The sequence below is a fragment of the Nelusetta ayraudi genome, unplaced genomic scaffold, assembly GCF_046127955.1.
Source record: "Nelusetta ayraudi isolate G7.1 ecotype Tasmania unplaced genomic scaffold, CSIRO-AGI_Nayr_v1 ptg000081l, whole genome shotgun sequence".
Classification (NCBI taxonomy): domain Eukaryota; kingdom Metazoa; phylum Chordata; class Actinopteri; order Tetraodontiformes; family Monacanthidae; genus Nelusetta; species Nelusetta ayraudi.
Window position 1 is genome coordinate 455,087 of NW_027466131.1, and position 14,622 is coordinate 469,708.

At 44.2% G+C, this 14,622-nt stretch overlaps 2 protein-coding genes across 3 annotated transcripts; both read left to right on the forward strand.

The window, feature by feature from the left end:
• Window positions 1–5,584: 5,584 nt before the first annotated feature.
• LOC142900266 (cAMP-responsive element modulator-like) lies at window positions 5,585–9,485 on the forward strand. Its single transcript, XM_076044447.1, has 6 exons — window positions 5,585–5,744; window positions 5,901–6,018; window positions 6,140–6,271; window positions 8,472–8,551; window positions 8,669–8,772; window positions 9,353–9,485. Exons 1-6 carry the CDS (start codon window positions 5,716–5,718, stop codon window positions 9,397–9,399), a joined length of 510 nt encoding a protein of 169 aa, XP_075900562.1. The 5' UTR covers window positions 5,585–5,715; the 3' UTR covers window positions 9,400–9,485.
• On the forward strand, window positions 9,443–14,384 carry LOC142900267 (cAMP-responsive element modulator-like). Of its 2 annotated transcripts, none has more exons than XM_076044448.1 (3): window positions 9,443–9,576; window positions 12,386–12,548; window positions 12,775–14,384. In XM_076044448.1, the coding sequence occupies exons 1-3, from the start codon at window positions 9,465–9,467 to the stop codon at window positions 12,917–12,919; spliced, it is 420 nt and encodes a 139-aa protein (XP_075900563.1). In that variant the 5' UTR covers window positions 9,443–9,464; the 3' UTR covers window positions 12,920–14,384. The 2 variants fall into 2 exon arrangements, with proteins under 2 accessions (XP_075900563.1, XP_075900564.1); XM_076044449.1 differs by lacking the exon at window positions 9,443–9,576 and adding an exon at window positions 10,448–10,820.
• The last annotated feature ends 238 nt before the right edge of the window (window positions 14,385–14,622 follow it).

The window sequence follows — 14,622 nt, forward strand, 5'->3', positions numbered from 1 at the left end:
TCTTTAACTGTAAGTGTCCTTCACAATACACTGAGACACCCATCAGTAAACTCTAGTCTAGACAATATCACTGCTGACCCTGACGTGGCTGGCACATAATGCATCTGTCTCAGATGTATCCAGAGGAAAAAAACTATTTATTTTGCAATCAGAGAATGGACAATTTGCCTCTGCCTCTGATAGTTTCAAAGAAAAAAATAAATAAAATAAAATAATAATAATAATAATATAATAATAATAATAATACATATATATATGTATATATGTATATATATATATATATATATATATATATATATATATATATATATATATATATATATATATATTAAATTATATTAAATTCAGAGAGCCATTTATCATACATGGAAAATAAAGTTCCCTAAAACATACATAGCGCAACTCCCTAAAATTGCGATTAGACACAGGAAGTGTTGTTTTAAGGATCTATAAATAAGGGTTCCCAAACACAAAGGAACCCAAGACTGAATTAACTGAGTACAACACAGATGTATTAGATTTTTGTAAAAGGTCCTTCTTACAGGAACAACCTTTCGCCATTATTTCACTTGGGTCAAATGTTCTGCAGAATATCTCAAAGGCTTTGAATTAAAGTGAAAATGGAACTCAGCTCGAAGTATTTGCTGAGTAACGATCTTAATTCTTAATTAATCATATAATTCTCATGTTGCTGAAGATGACTTTTGGAGTAAAAAAAAAAAACAAGCATTTTTATGCAGCACACTGCTAAACTGCAACATTACATTCACAAAAATATGAATATAAAAATGCAAATAAGCCCTCTAATTAGTGTGGGAATGCATTCATTTTTTTAAAAAAGTTCTCTCTGATTTCAGTCTCACACTCAGCTGGTGCTGCATGTTGGGGTTTTTTTTCTGATTATTTTATTTTATTGTATAAAACCTTGTTCCTTTGTGCTTCTGAGAGAACAGCTGCAGTGATCACGTGGCCGCTCTAGAGGAAGGCCAAACACATGAACAACTACTCAGGGATATGAATTAATGAACACATCTATTAGCTGTATGTGTGGAAGCCCTGACTAGGCTCTCCTCATTCAGCTCTGCCTTCTTTTTTCCCCTTCTTAGTGCGAAAATATTTCCAGAACAACCTCGAGAGATGCTAATTAGTGATGATCCACTGTTGTTGCAGCGACACAGCGCAGTGCGCTAACACGCCAGGAGTAAAATAAAATCAAGCTCAGCAAGGTCTTTGTCAAAACAACCCAAATTTTTTGAGGTGACGCTTTTGCAAGCTGCCCTGAAGGCATCAGGGCAGCCTGGGAAGGCGTGCAGTTGCAGTCGGACCTCCTGCTGTGGTTGGGACAGTAACGTTTGGCATGCCTGGCTGCAGCACTGGGCCCTGACTGTGGGCAGCAGTGCTTAAAAATACACTGGATTTTATACACACACACACACACACACACACACACACACACACACACACACACACACACACACATATATAGGGGGAGATAGAAAATATGAACATTTGTCTTGGTACCATTCCACATCACAGCCTGGACCACTGGTTATGATTTAAAGTCTGAGTTCTCTCATAACCCATGAGAAAAGTTCCCATCTGAATCTGAATCTTCAGCCGGCCAGAGTTTGACCGGACCAATCAGGATCCTTTTAGGAGGAGGAGGAGCCCCAGCCAGTGTTCGTGGTCCAGCCATCACATTCTGGCTCTGTTGAGGAGAATTTTGATTGGCCAGCATGTGACATACCAAGGACTTGTCGTCCAATCACCTAAGTTTTCATGACAGCCTGTTCTCCTCTATAGTCTTTTACCAAGGTCAGGATGCACATGTGGGAAAACCTCATCGCACCTTCTGTATCAGGTCGGTGCGATGCAGCAGTCAACGCCCTCGGCTCTTGCTAAAAGCCACGGAGCTTCATCTGCACCTGCTCCCTTCCTATTTTGGTCCTTCCCGAGTACAACACAAAACCCAACTCCCACATGAAAAGCAGCCCTGATCCGCGGCAAGAGCTTTTAGCTGCAGCTGTGTCCCAACACATGGACATAAACTGGTCGGTGCCACTCATCACACCATCAACACCAAGCCTAAATTTGGAAAAGGCTCTTAATCACGGTTACATTTTCATCCCACCTAAAACTCCCCGTATCCGTTTTTAAATCCTGGCCCTCGGAATTTCAAGTGACGCGGGGGAGGAGAGTCACTGCCATCCTGCTTTGACGGCATCGCTCCCCCATTTCATGCCAAGCATGCAGCTGCAGGGCTGTTTTAACTCTTTTGACGCAGCTGGAGCGCTCGCAGGGCACCAACCACAGCCTCACCAGCTGTCGCAGAGGATTAAACGGCCACAAGTTTTCGGAGAACAGGGGTGCTGCCACGTGCTAGTGTTTTCAAAGAAAGGGTGGCACACAGAGGAACTGCACCGTCACACAGGAAGGAGGATTAAAGTCATAAAAAGTCTATTTTTAGTGACGGGCGCTCGTTGAAGGCTCTCTGGGCTCATTATGGGTGTCATATTTCAGATTAGAAAAATGCAAAATAAATGTTTCCATGTGGGTTTTTTTTTTTTTTTTTTTTTATTACTGGGTTGTGGCAAATGATAGGGCCAAAGGTCAGGACTCACTTGCTCGGTAATTGTTTTACACAGCAGCGATAAAGGAGCGCTGAGAGAAGTTACAGGAGTCATCCGTCAAACTGACACCAGATCAGTGCCTGGTGAACATGCCGAAGTGAGGAATTTCCCTGCAGGCAGGCGTCCATGTCACCGAAGATCTTTGTAAGTGTTGCTCGTCAGATGCCCCCCCCCACCCCCCCCCGCAAAAAAAAAAAAAAAAAAAAAAAAAATCCAGCTTGTATGAAGATGTATACAGTAACATCTTGCCGACACGTTGTTTAAGCATTAAAGTCAGAACAACATCAGCAAGATTCAAATACAAGCGTTGACCTGAGTGGCATCTGTGTGAGACGAACAAGCAAGCTTCGCTCCCTAGTCAGCGGCGCCCTCTTCTGGTACACAGAACAGACTGCAACCGACTACACTGGTTATTGGCCAAATAATAATAATAATAATAATAATAATAATAATAATAATAATAATAATAATAATAATAATAATAATAATAATAATAAATTCACTAATTCTTTCTTGACAATATCATAGTTTTGACAATATCATAGTTTTGTGTATTTAGTGTGCATTTATGAGACAGATTTAAAACAGATAGTGGTTTAAAATCTGAGTTTCGAAGAAACAGTGGAGGAATTCAATTTCAGGTAATTTAAAGATTCATGCTGCTCGTGTGGTGGGTCAGACGACAACAATGCTTACGCCTGCTAATTAGGAAGTCTGGCACACACATTTAGTTCAATTGATGGTACTCTGATAAAACTGTAACAAAATTCAGAAGCAGCAGCAGCAGCAGCGGTGGTGGTGTCACCATAACTGCAGAATGACAACTTCCCAGTTCTGTTGCTAAAGGCCACAGCGGACAGTTGAACACCTCTTTGATGGTATTAACAGCATGGTATTGTGTTAGCCGCTCATCCCAGGCTAATTTTGTGCTAAAGAGCTGTCTGGTGTGGGTCATATTCGTCCCCCCTGCTGTCAGGCCTTTGTGCCACCCGAGGATTGTCCTTCTGCTCCTGGTACTCGACCATCTGGAGCCTCCATCCTCTGGCTGAGGAGGAGGAAGAACATGAAGATGCAAAATAGTAAAATAAACATATTAAATGATGCCACAATTTGAAGCTTATATGGTTTAATATAAATAATTTTAGATATGATGCATTAGATGATTTATTCCCTTGAGTCCGCCTATTGATTTTTTTCAATACAATTTACAAAACCAAAAGCAAGACATCTGATTTCATATTACTTTGTCAATTCATTTTAAACAACTATAAATTCTGAACTCTACTAGCGCTCTCATAATGTCCAATAAACGTTTCATAAAACTGTAGCGATTAAAGGAGACAGGGTTCCCAGAGGAGTGCGACCTCTGCTGGTGCACAGTGGGAAAGACGTACAAGGTTGCGCTTCAATAAACCAAACAGACTGCGCACAGAACATAAACAAGACAAAAGCAGACAGACAATGCATTGATTTGCATTTTTGAAATTAAATTAAAGATAATTTATACAATATAAAAATTTGGTTTAATTTTCACTACATGGTTCCATTAAAAAAAAATATTATTTTTTTTTTGTTGAAAACTTTCTGATTTAAATTAATGACAAGGGTTTGAGAGAATATTATGCCTTTGGCATATTTAAACCGTTAGGGGGCAGCAATACTCTGATCACCAAACACTTGTGTTGCACCAAAAACCCACGACAAATGATATAAGCCGTGCCAGTGTGCGTGTCAAACCTGAAATCAAACTCCCCGAAAAGTTGACTTTGTGAGACTTTGGCGTATAGAGTAACACGAGAAAAACAAAACAATACAGTTACAACGGGAAACGTCTTACTAACTAACTAACTAACTTGTTGAAAATAAATACAATAACAACAACAGGGCGCTTGGTTCCGAACGCGGAAGTGAGGGGTGGGAAAGCTCTCGCTCCACCTCGGCAATCTCTGACGTAAGGGCAGCGGTCAGGCGACATTTTCGGCACTGCATCATCAGCGCTGACGTGCAACTACGTGAGCGGCCGTCCTCCCTCACTGTAATCAGTGACGAGTCTAACTACGTCAAAAAAAAAAAAAAAAAAAAAAAAAAACTTCGGTAAGTCGCTGCCGGTGTCGTCATATTTAACCTTTTTCCGCCCGGCGCCGCCGTGGCAGGAAGTTAAACGAGCAGATATCCAACAAACCGGTCGGCGGTGGGACACTTCGAATGACACATGAGATTATGCGGATGGATTTAGCGACACGACACGGTGTCATTTTCGGCTTCCTGCAGCTCCTCGTCCAGCTCCCGTCAAGCGTTACGCAGTTGAGCAGCTACCGAATGTCGAGCAAAAGCTTCACGTGCAAAATAAAAAAGCAACAAGAGCACTTTAAAAAACAACAACAACATTAAATTAAAAATTATTTTTTATTCTTAAACCACGCAAGTCGTTTGTCCAATACACACCGTCACGATTTCATCAATATTACATAATCATCATTACGGTATGTGCGAAAATTAAACGCCGGAGAAGATTTCGTAACTTGTTTGGAAGCTGTACAAGTTAATATTTTGATATTTTAATATTGCACAACATTTGCTAATATGCTGTTCCAAGTTGACGTCACGTATAGAAAAGTCGGTTATGGATTCATTACGTAGAATTTTTACGCGTGTACAGCCTTCTTTCTTTCTTTCTTTCTTTCTTTCTTTCTTTCTTTTATTTCTTTTAAAAAGCCAACTCACTGTCTTTCTCAATGTAAGAAAAAGATAAAACGTGCAGATTCAGATGTAGATGTTTTTTTTTTCCTCCCAGCATGCAGGCAAATTCAATTTGTTTCCCAGCAAGCCTTCATTTGTTTGTCCCCTTTGAGAATATTGTGTGAACATGAGAACTGAATTCCCAAATTCCTTCCTGTCTGGTGACGCACGTTTCATTTAAAAGGAATATTTCAAATAAACAAAGCACACATTTCCCCCCGCAGGATTGCAAATTGATTGTGGCACTGTTTCACAACTTCAGAATTCTACAAATGTACTCTTTTGGCTTTTGTCATTTTACAGCCATGTTCGTTGTGGCAGACAGTACAGAATCTAACGGAAGGCAATGCCACAAACATGGACTAAAAACATGCAGTGAGAAACCTGTGTCACAAGTAGTTGTTGTCTCATTCAGAATTAATATTGGCCGAGTGTGTTTTCTGCTTGCACACGAGGCCTTTGAATGTTTGATGTGACAGTTAAAGTCCGCTTCTTTATGAGTGTTAATAAATAAGCTGCCTGTTGATGCAGGTTGCAGACCATGGATACCTCGGTGTCCTCGCAGCTGGACAGCAGTTTGAATGACTCATTTACAGAAGGAGAGAGCTGTGCCGAAGAAGCCAGTCAAACCGCTGCGGCGTCACCTTGGGTAATTGAACACACACACACACACACACACACGCACACCAGATAAAGGGGCGTGTTGACCTCAAACCCAGATAAAAGCTGGCCACACTTGAGCTTCTTCTCAACTTATCACGTCCGTACAGATGTCGGTGGCACCCCAGTCCCCTGGTGTGACTGCTGTTCAGCTGACAGACAATCAGGTGACCGAGGCCCAAGCTGTCATCCAGTCCCCTCAGACCTCCGTCATACAGGTGCATCCAGTGCAGGCCGCCCAGGTGAGAACATGCTCAGGTGTCAAGTGCCCGGGAGTGAGTGAATAAAAAATGACCCGACGACATTCTTTGGGATAGACATTATTTTATGGATCCTCCAGTGGGCAGATCTCATGTTATTAGTCCAGGTAGCCCATCTCTGCAGCAGTCAACCCACTTTGCTTAAATGCTTTATGCTGACAATTTCTCAAACTGGCCACAATCTTTTCTGAATGTGTTCTGCTAATTGCAAAAGCTTTCTTTTTCCTCTCCTGACTCTCTGTGCCTGGCTTGAACCACTGACTTCACTGCCCTACGCTGCCTCTAGCAGTACTGCTAACACTGGACCACCTTCATCAGCCTCTTTTCCTCACAGAAATGTGAGGTCTTCGCAGTTTATCAAAACTGGTCTTGTGGCAGCTTGTGATGTCACAGTTGGCGAGTGAGTGACGCGGCGCGTGTGTTAATTGGATTTCAGTGACTTGAACGGACCGCTGGGCTTAAGCTCATCAGTCAGAGCTTCATGTGCGGGAGACGGCTGCTGTGTCTGGGCAGGAGAACAGCTCCGGTCTGGACAAACAACTTTCACTTCCATCAGTGCGGTGCTGGCCACGTCAAAATGAGACAGAGGATGACATTTTTGTTCCAGGAAACGAAATTCAGCTCTCAGAATTACTCACTTTGCACCTTGTACATATTTTATCTGTTGTCTGCAGTGCATATTTTTTTTTTGCACCTTTTTGCACTCTTTTGCAAAGCAAGGAGTGACAAGTGACTTTAAATAAGCAATCTTTTTTTTATTGGGATGGTCGGGGGAGGGTTGGCTTTAACCTTTTAAAGCCAAGTCACCCTTGTGAAAGAGATCATTATCTCAGTGGGTTTTATCTTGTTAAATAGAGTAAAACATATATATATTTTTGTCCTGTCTTGCCATAATGACAAGCAGAAGTGTCTCTGAATATCTACGATGGCTGACAGATTTTATTCTCAAAGGTAGATCTTATGAGAGTGTGAGCCACACCGGTCATTTCAGGAGCTACCTGTTGAGTGGTTTTATTATATTTTTGTGGATAAGTGACATTCTGGCCATGACTAGACTGAGGGAGGGATAGGGGCTGAAAAGAAAGTAGAAAGGGGATATGAGTGAGGGGTCACCCTTGTGAAAGAGATCATTATCTCAATGGGGTTTATCTTGTTAAATATAACATTTCAACATTTCAAAGGGAATAGTAGTGAAAAATATGTGAAAAGGGAGGTCACGCTAAAAAAAACAAACAAAAACAACAACAACCTAGAAGGTGATTGGATGAGCTCGCTGTCGGTCACTTTTGATGCCAGCCTGTCAGGTCACTGGATTTCTGGCGTTGATTGGTAAGCATGCAAAGCTTCCAATCAGTTGAATCCAGCTTTCTTCAAAACTATTCTCCGCCCAGAACAAAAGATGCATGAAAAGATGTTGATTGGTCCAGCCATACTCATACCAGCTGGAAACAAATCACAGGGACTTTTCAAGGCGGCCCTATGAGAATTTCAAGTGTATGGTATAGATGTGAACAAATGAGTTTCATTAGCTGGCAAAGGGAGCCACACCATCTTAAGAACAGCTTCATTACATTGTTAATCTGCTTTGCATGGTTTAAATTTGCCTCTTCAAAGGGGATCGACGTGACTCTGTCAGCTATTCTTCTCTATATGTTTTTTTTTTTGGCAGAAGCGTGTCAACGGACAAATGCTGCAATTATGAAGCTCATCTTTGAGAGCATAATCCTAAACAGCCACTCCAACATTTAGGGATCAGCAGACGCCTGTGTTTAAAGGCGCACAAATCACACCTGTGTCTTTGTCGGTTCCACACTGACCTTTGTGTCGGTGACTCACCCAGAACCCGTCCCGCGCCGTCGATTCTCGTGATCTCTGACCTAAGACGCAGTCACGACCGAAACGATGGCCGTCGTCTCCGCTCGAGTGACGACATTTCAGAAAGTTGGTGACTGTTGCTGTGTGGAGATTGCCAGCAGGAAAGCGGCTGTTGACTCAAGTGTTGATCCAGATGTGTAACGAGCCGAAATAATTGGAACTAGAGAACTAAATTGCTGCCCTTCCTCCGACTTTGACGTCGTTTTGCAATCTGTTGTCACCAAATGTGTCCTGCGTGACTGCCGATAACCGTCAAACAACAGAGAATTTTGCTGAAGGCGACTCTAAAATGTCTATTTTTGTATAGATTTCCACCGTGGTGAGGATGGAAGATGAAGAAGGGTCCCACAACAGACGAGCGCTTCTCTCCAGGCGTCCATCTTATCGGTGAGGGGAAGTGTTAGAGCCATGATGACTAAAGATGTGATGACGGGGTGTGTGTGAAGTCCCGCCGTGCTGAAATATTCATGCATGTACTTCTGTGCACGTCGTCATCGCCCGCAGGAAAATCCTCAGCGAGATTTCGTCAGATTCTCCGGCAGTTTCCAAAATGGACAGCGAGGATGAGGTGGCAGTGACCGTCGATCAGGGCAGCGCTGGACAGCACAGTCAGTGCACGCACGGGAAAAATAAGTTCCATCTTAACATTTCCGACAGGAAGATGCAGAAAAAGCAGAAAGTAGCTCTTATCAAACTGAATCTGAATGAGATTGAAGGTCAGATTTCACAATTGTTTTCAGCTGGACTGAATTTGAAATGACCAATCAGCATGATCTGTGGTGAAAGAGGCGGAGCTAAAGCCGTGGTTTAGTCAGGACAGACGGAAACATTTTCTTATTACAAGAAAAGCAGAGAACGAAAGGCCCCAATAGCTTCTCCCTACTGCTGATTGGCTTTGGACATGCTTTAAACTCCGCCCACCTTGTCACTGCCACTCAGCGCAGGGAGGTGATGCCCTGAGCTGTTGCCAACCAGCTCCACTGGCAGTCAATCTTTTTTTTTTTTTTTTTTTTTTCAGTCCAACAGACAGAAAGTCAAGTTTTTGTGTGGTCATTCATTTTCTACAGGCTTGATTAGACATGTGAAAATATCCAGGAAACTTTCCATGTTTCTTCAATTCACACAAGAAAAAAAACAAAAAAAAAAGATTATTTAATTTACCCTCCAAACTATGATTGTTTTACACAGAGGGTTCCTCCCCCAGCCTCACCCTTCTCCTCACCCCTACACAGTAGCGATAGCCGAGGGGAGGGCCGTCCCGCAGAGCGGCACCGGTGCAGAAGCCCTTCCACGGGTCCAAATGGTGAGGGTGGCTGGTTCCCCTGCTCCCAAGTCCAGCGCCGCCGTCCCGCAGTGCGCCGGAGACTCGCCGCAGCAGTTCTACCTCCAGGGGGGGCAGCTGCTCCTCCAAGGTAGGTCCTGCTTCATCACAGGCGGGATTTAATGTGTGTGTACAAAATACAACACAAAGGACCCGGGTGGGCTTTTGAATGGCTCAGCAGGTCAGAACGCAGCGCAGCGTTGCTGGCATCCCAAACTGGTGAAATCTTGCTTATTTTAGCCGTCTGTTTGCAGCCTCCTGATAAATCCCGCTGCCTTCCACATGTTCGGAGGGGTGGGGCGGAGCCAGTGTCGAGCTGGTGGGTGTGGTCGCTCACCCGGAAGATGTCTCTGGGGCGTTTGTGACATCACAGAGGGCTGATTTGCAGAACTGAATGTGTTTTTAGCACAGGCTTTGTGAAAGTAGAGAAGTGGAAATCAAAGGATGAAATTCGTCCTTATTCCTGGAAAATTCAGTGACAGGACAGAGACATGGAGGAAAAAAAGTGGTTCTGTGGGTAAATTGATTTTTCTCCAGGTGTTTCCATGACCGCTGTAGCCACCGTGTTGGCACGAAGAGGATTTGATCTCATTCCAGAGCTGCCATTTGAAACAAACAACAGGGTGTCCAAAACAGCAATCAAAACTTTTCCCACAGCGTTGATCAAACAGCAGTTTGAATGAGTGTAATAGCGGCCGTTGTCAGCAGCCTTGTGTTGTGTTGGAGTGGCCTCTCTGCGTCCTCGGTGTGTTTCAGGACAAACAGTGGACGGAGCAGGGTCCTCTGCAGTTTGCACGGCAGCCACCCGGGACACAATATCCTCTTGTTTGTCGAGTGTCTCTCCAGTTGCGTCACTGGGACTAAAAATACAACCCCTCCATTAGCCTCCCGCCCTCCCTCCCCCTTCCTCCTCGTCAGCTCCGCCCACCTCTCCCCTCCCCGCTTCCCTCCACCGTGACTATCTGCGCCTGATCCGCAGGCAGGCAGGCAGGCAGGGAGGGGGAGGAACTCTAATCCAGGGTGTTTTACTGACTTCAGCGGGGCAGCGGTGATGTCATTGTGATGTCAATGCCTGTAATTGTAGTCCGGGGCTGTGAAGTTGCCGGAGCAAACAGGGGGAGAAACGGGCAGCAGTGAAGAAGAGCAGCAGCAGCGGCAGCAGAAGCAGCAACAGAAGGAGAAGGAGAAGGAAATACATTTAACAAAAAAAAAACAACAACCCAAAAACAGAAACCAGGAAGCCTGTTGATTCTGCGGTGAGCTCGTCTTTTGCCGCTGTGGTGCTGGATTATTGGAGAGGAGAGATGGCTGTGACTGGGGATGAGACTGAGTCAGGTAGAGTTGCTCTCGTTCACGTCTTTGCATGTTGGCAGGAAAGCAACTTTTTTTCCTGTGTGTGGTTGTGCGGCACCGGTTTTTGTTTTGCTTTGTCAAAACAGTTTGCGGGGGCAGTTTGTGTTGATATGTTGACATTAACTTAAAACCAACATATGAATGAATGAATGAATGAATGAATGAATGATTAAGGGAACAAAACGTGGAGCAAAAATGCAAAACTCATACAAACAAATAAAGGGGCATAGTCTGGATCTTCTTCCAATTTTCACTAACCGCAAGAAGTTAATCTCATTTAAATTTAATTAAAATAAAAATAAAAATCTACTTAAGTTTTTGTGGAGAAATTTGAGGAGAAAGAGAATCACTTTTCTCCTAGAGACAGTTCAACAAGTGTTTGTGTCGCTGCCTGGTTGAGCTCCGTCATCCTACAACACACACACACACACACACACACACACAGATAGGTTGTCAGGCAGAAAGGCAGCCTGTGTGTGTGTATGTGTAGGCGGGTATTCGTCACTTTGACGTCACTCTGGTTTCCTGGAATGGAGGCCAGGCAGGGAAGAGAGAATGTGAAACTGGCGAGTGAGACGCACACGCTGACGTCAGCCGGCACTGTAATCACTCAGGGAGAGAGAGAGCGAGAGCGAGAGAGAGAGAGCGAGAGAGAGAGAGAGAGAGAGAGAAGAGCGCGCGCGAGTGTGTGTACAACTCCTGTGTGTGCGCGTGTGGGCACAGACAGAAAGAGGGAGGGAGGGGAAAAAAAAAAGAAAAGGTGCGAGAGAAAAAAAGTGAGAAGGGCCGAGGTGTCAACAGTTGAGTCATCTGGTGACTGAGTCAACAGCAGCAGCAGCAGCAGCAGCAGCAGCAGTAGCAGCAGCTAATCAACCACAAACACTGACGTCTCTCTCTGTTGTTGTTGTTGTTGTTGTTTAGTGGAAGCAGCCTCTCTCACCGACTCTCCGCTGCTGCCCCCCAAAACACACACTGCACTCTGACTCCACTGCAACAGTTGCATGAGTCAGCGCGCCGTCGATGCTGAAGATTTTACTGCCGCAAAAATGAGGGGAAAGAAAAGAATACAGACTAAATACAAACATCCGATTTAAAAGCCAAAATAGAGTAGTTGCTGAAGCTAAAACTAAACCTGCTTCAGTTAGCACAAGGTGAGCAGCAGTGAAGCCGTAAACCTTGACGGAAGGATCACATTTTATTATTATTATTTTTTTAATTATTGGCCAACAAAGGTGCTGCAGTGCAACTTGCTTCTTTAGAACTTCATAATACAGAGTTAATCATTAGTCTTGATTCTATGTGCAAATAAGTAAAAAAATCCTGTCAACTAAATCCATTCAAACCACAACTTAAACCCAAACTTTCAACTTGCAGGAAATCTGTCCTCTCAGACAGGAAGCAGAGCTGAAGAAGTCACGATCAGACATCCTTTGTTGAAAGTCCTTTTTGTTTTTCATGACGTCTAAGAGGAAATCACAAAGCCGTGAAACGCGGCCCGCGCGAAGGCCTCATAATTGAACTCTGCTCTCCCCCTCCGGCCACCGCAGCCGCCACCGGAGACATCCCTGCCTACCAGCTGCGCTCGCCCAACTCGGGCCTGGCTCATAGCATCGTGATGGCGGCGGCGTCCCCGAGCATCATGCAGAGCCCGCCGTCACACCACGCCGAGGAGATCACCCGCAAGAGGGAGGTCCGGCTGATGAAGAACAGGTGGGAGCCTCCGCGCTGTTTGTGTCTTCAGCAATCGCAGCCTGGGCCAGATATTAACATGACTTTTAAAGGTGTCATTTCTGATAAACATTCAGACGGGATCTGGTCGGGATGGGTTGGTTAACCGGGAGTTCCTATGAAAAACACTTTTTGTTAAAAATACATTAAAACTGTTTCCTTCCTCTCGGGTGGCTCACATTCTTTTATTTCCTCTGTGTCTGCGCAGGGAGGCAGCTCGCGAGTGCCGCCGGAAAAAGAAGGAGTACGTCAAGTGTCTGGAGAACCGCGTGGCCGTGCTGGAGAACCAGAACAAGACGCTGATCGAAGAGCTGAAAGCGCTGAAGGACATCTACTGCCACAAAGCCGAGTAGTGGCGGGCCGTCGACGGGGGCGTCGGGCGCCGAGCACCAAGCCGCTGCGGCAGAGTTTAAAAGGAGAGGAAGAAGGAGGAACGGAAAAAAAAACAAAAAACTGCTCAGACTGTCTTTGTTGGTGTGCTCTCTCAGGTCTGCTGCGGCGGAGGAACCCAGGAGTGTCCCAGTCAAACGTTCTGATCTTTGTGCATGCAAACGACTCGGGTGTGCGGCGTGAACTTTGAGGAGAAGGGGCAGGAAGAGGAAATGCAGCTGCTTCCTCAGAATGTAGCTTCCTCCCGTGCAGAGATCATGATTGGAAAAAAAAAAAACACAACTATTTAAGTTTTTGTAAAAGAGTGAAATGAAGCCAATCAGCTGGTTCACACTGCCAGCATGTGTCCCTGAGGCCTGCAACAGGAAGTACAACCAAGCTGTGTTTACCTGGGAAAATCATTAATGCTGGGCTTGTTTTTTCTTTGTCATTTTTTTTTTTTTTGCATTCCTCCTGAAGTATCTTAAAAGCGTTTTGCTAATTAAGTCATTTCCTGGAATGTGTTCGTTTGTACTCAAGTGATTTGACCGGGGTGTGAATGTTTTTCCAGGAACGAGATTGAACAGATAAAAAATGTAAATGTTAAGAGGCCGTTTCAGGATGTATTTTTCTAAAAAAAAAACAAAAAAAACTCTGTTCTTTAATAGGCTTTATTTTTTTTCCTGAGAATTAAAATTGTGACTGTGTCATCTGAAAAATAAACAGCAGGAGCTGCTGTCCAATCGGAGCACAAGAATCATCAGAGTGTCAGCGAGCGACACATCAGCCGTTGAATTTTATCTGTGAGTGTTTTTCCTTCCAGAAGTTTACAAGACGAGGGCAAACGTTACCCATGAAGAGTTTTTTTTTTTATGTCTCTAAACGGCCAGATTAATGGACATTATTTAAAACCACATCGAGAGAAAGAAAGAAGAGCATCTGAGCTCAACTTAGCATCAGGTTTATCTCCGGCAATGCTTTTGTTCTTAAAAAGATGGATATCCGCCGCGGTATCGACTGATTGTGGCTGGATGTTAATAATGCTCTGTTTAAAGGGTGATGCCAACAGTTTTTTGTGTTTGTTTTTAATGTAATAATGTTTTATTTCAATGATGATGATGATGTCGATGATCTATTCATGGTGATCTGGGTTAAACCTCGCCCCCTGTCCAGCTTTACTCTTTGTTGGCCTTGTGCAGTTGTTGAACTTTGTGTGACTGCGTTGAGAGTTCAGTTTGTGGGCGGGTGTGCAACTGCCAGCTGGCCCGAGGACGACAAGGTCCTGTTTCACCGCGCGGACGTCAGACTGAAGCTCGGCCTGAATTCCCCTCTGCTGCACGTGTTGTGTTTTTTGGTCATTTTCAAACAGATGCATCTTCTCTCCTCTGTGTTCTTCCTTGTTTTAATTGTGACACAAATTGAATTAAAACCACTTTTCTTTAATACGAATCATGAAAAGGTTCAGTTATTAGTCAGTGAGTTGTTGAGATGCGCAACACAAAGGCCATATTTTTCTTCCTCCTCTGCACCAGACAACTTCAAACAGCTCTGCCCTTAAGGCAGCTCGACATGTTGCGTAACTCAATGATTTGGTGCACAGTGTCGGCAAGGCAGAGTTGTTCTCTGTCTTTTATTTTGACAGTATGCAGCACATGTCCTCTGTCAAATCCAATCCAGTTTTATTTAT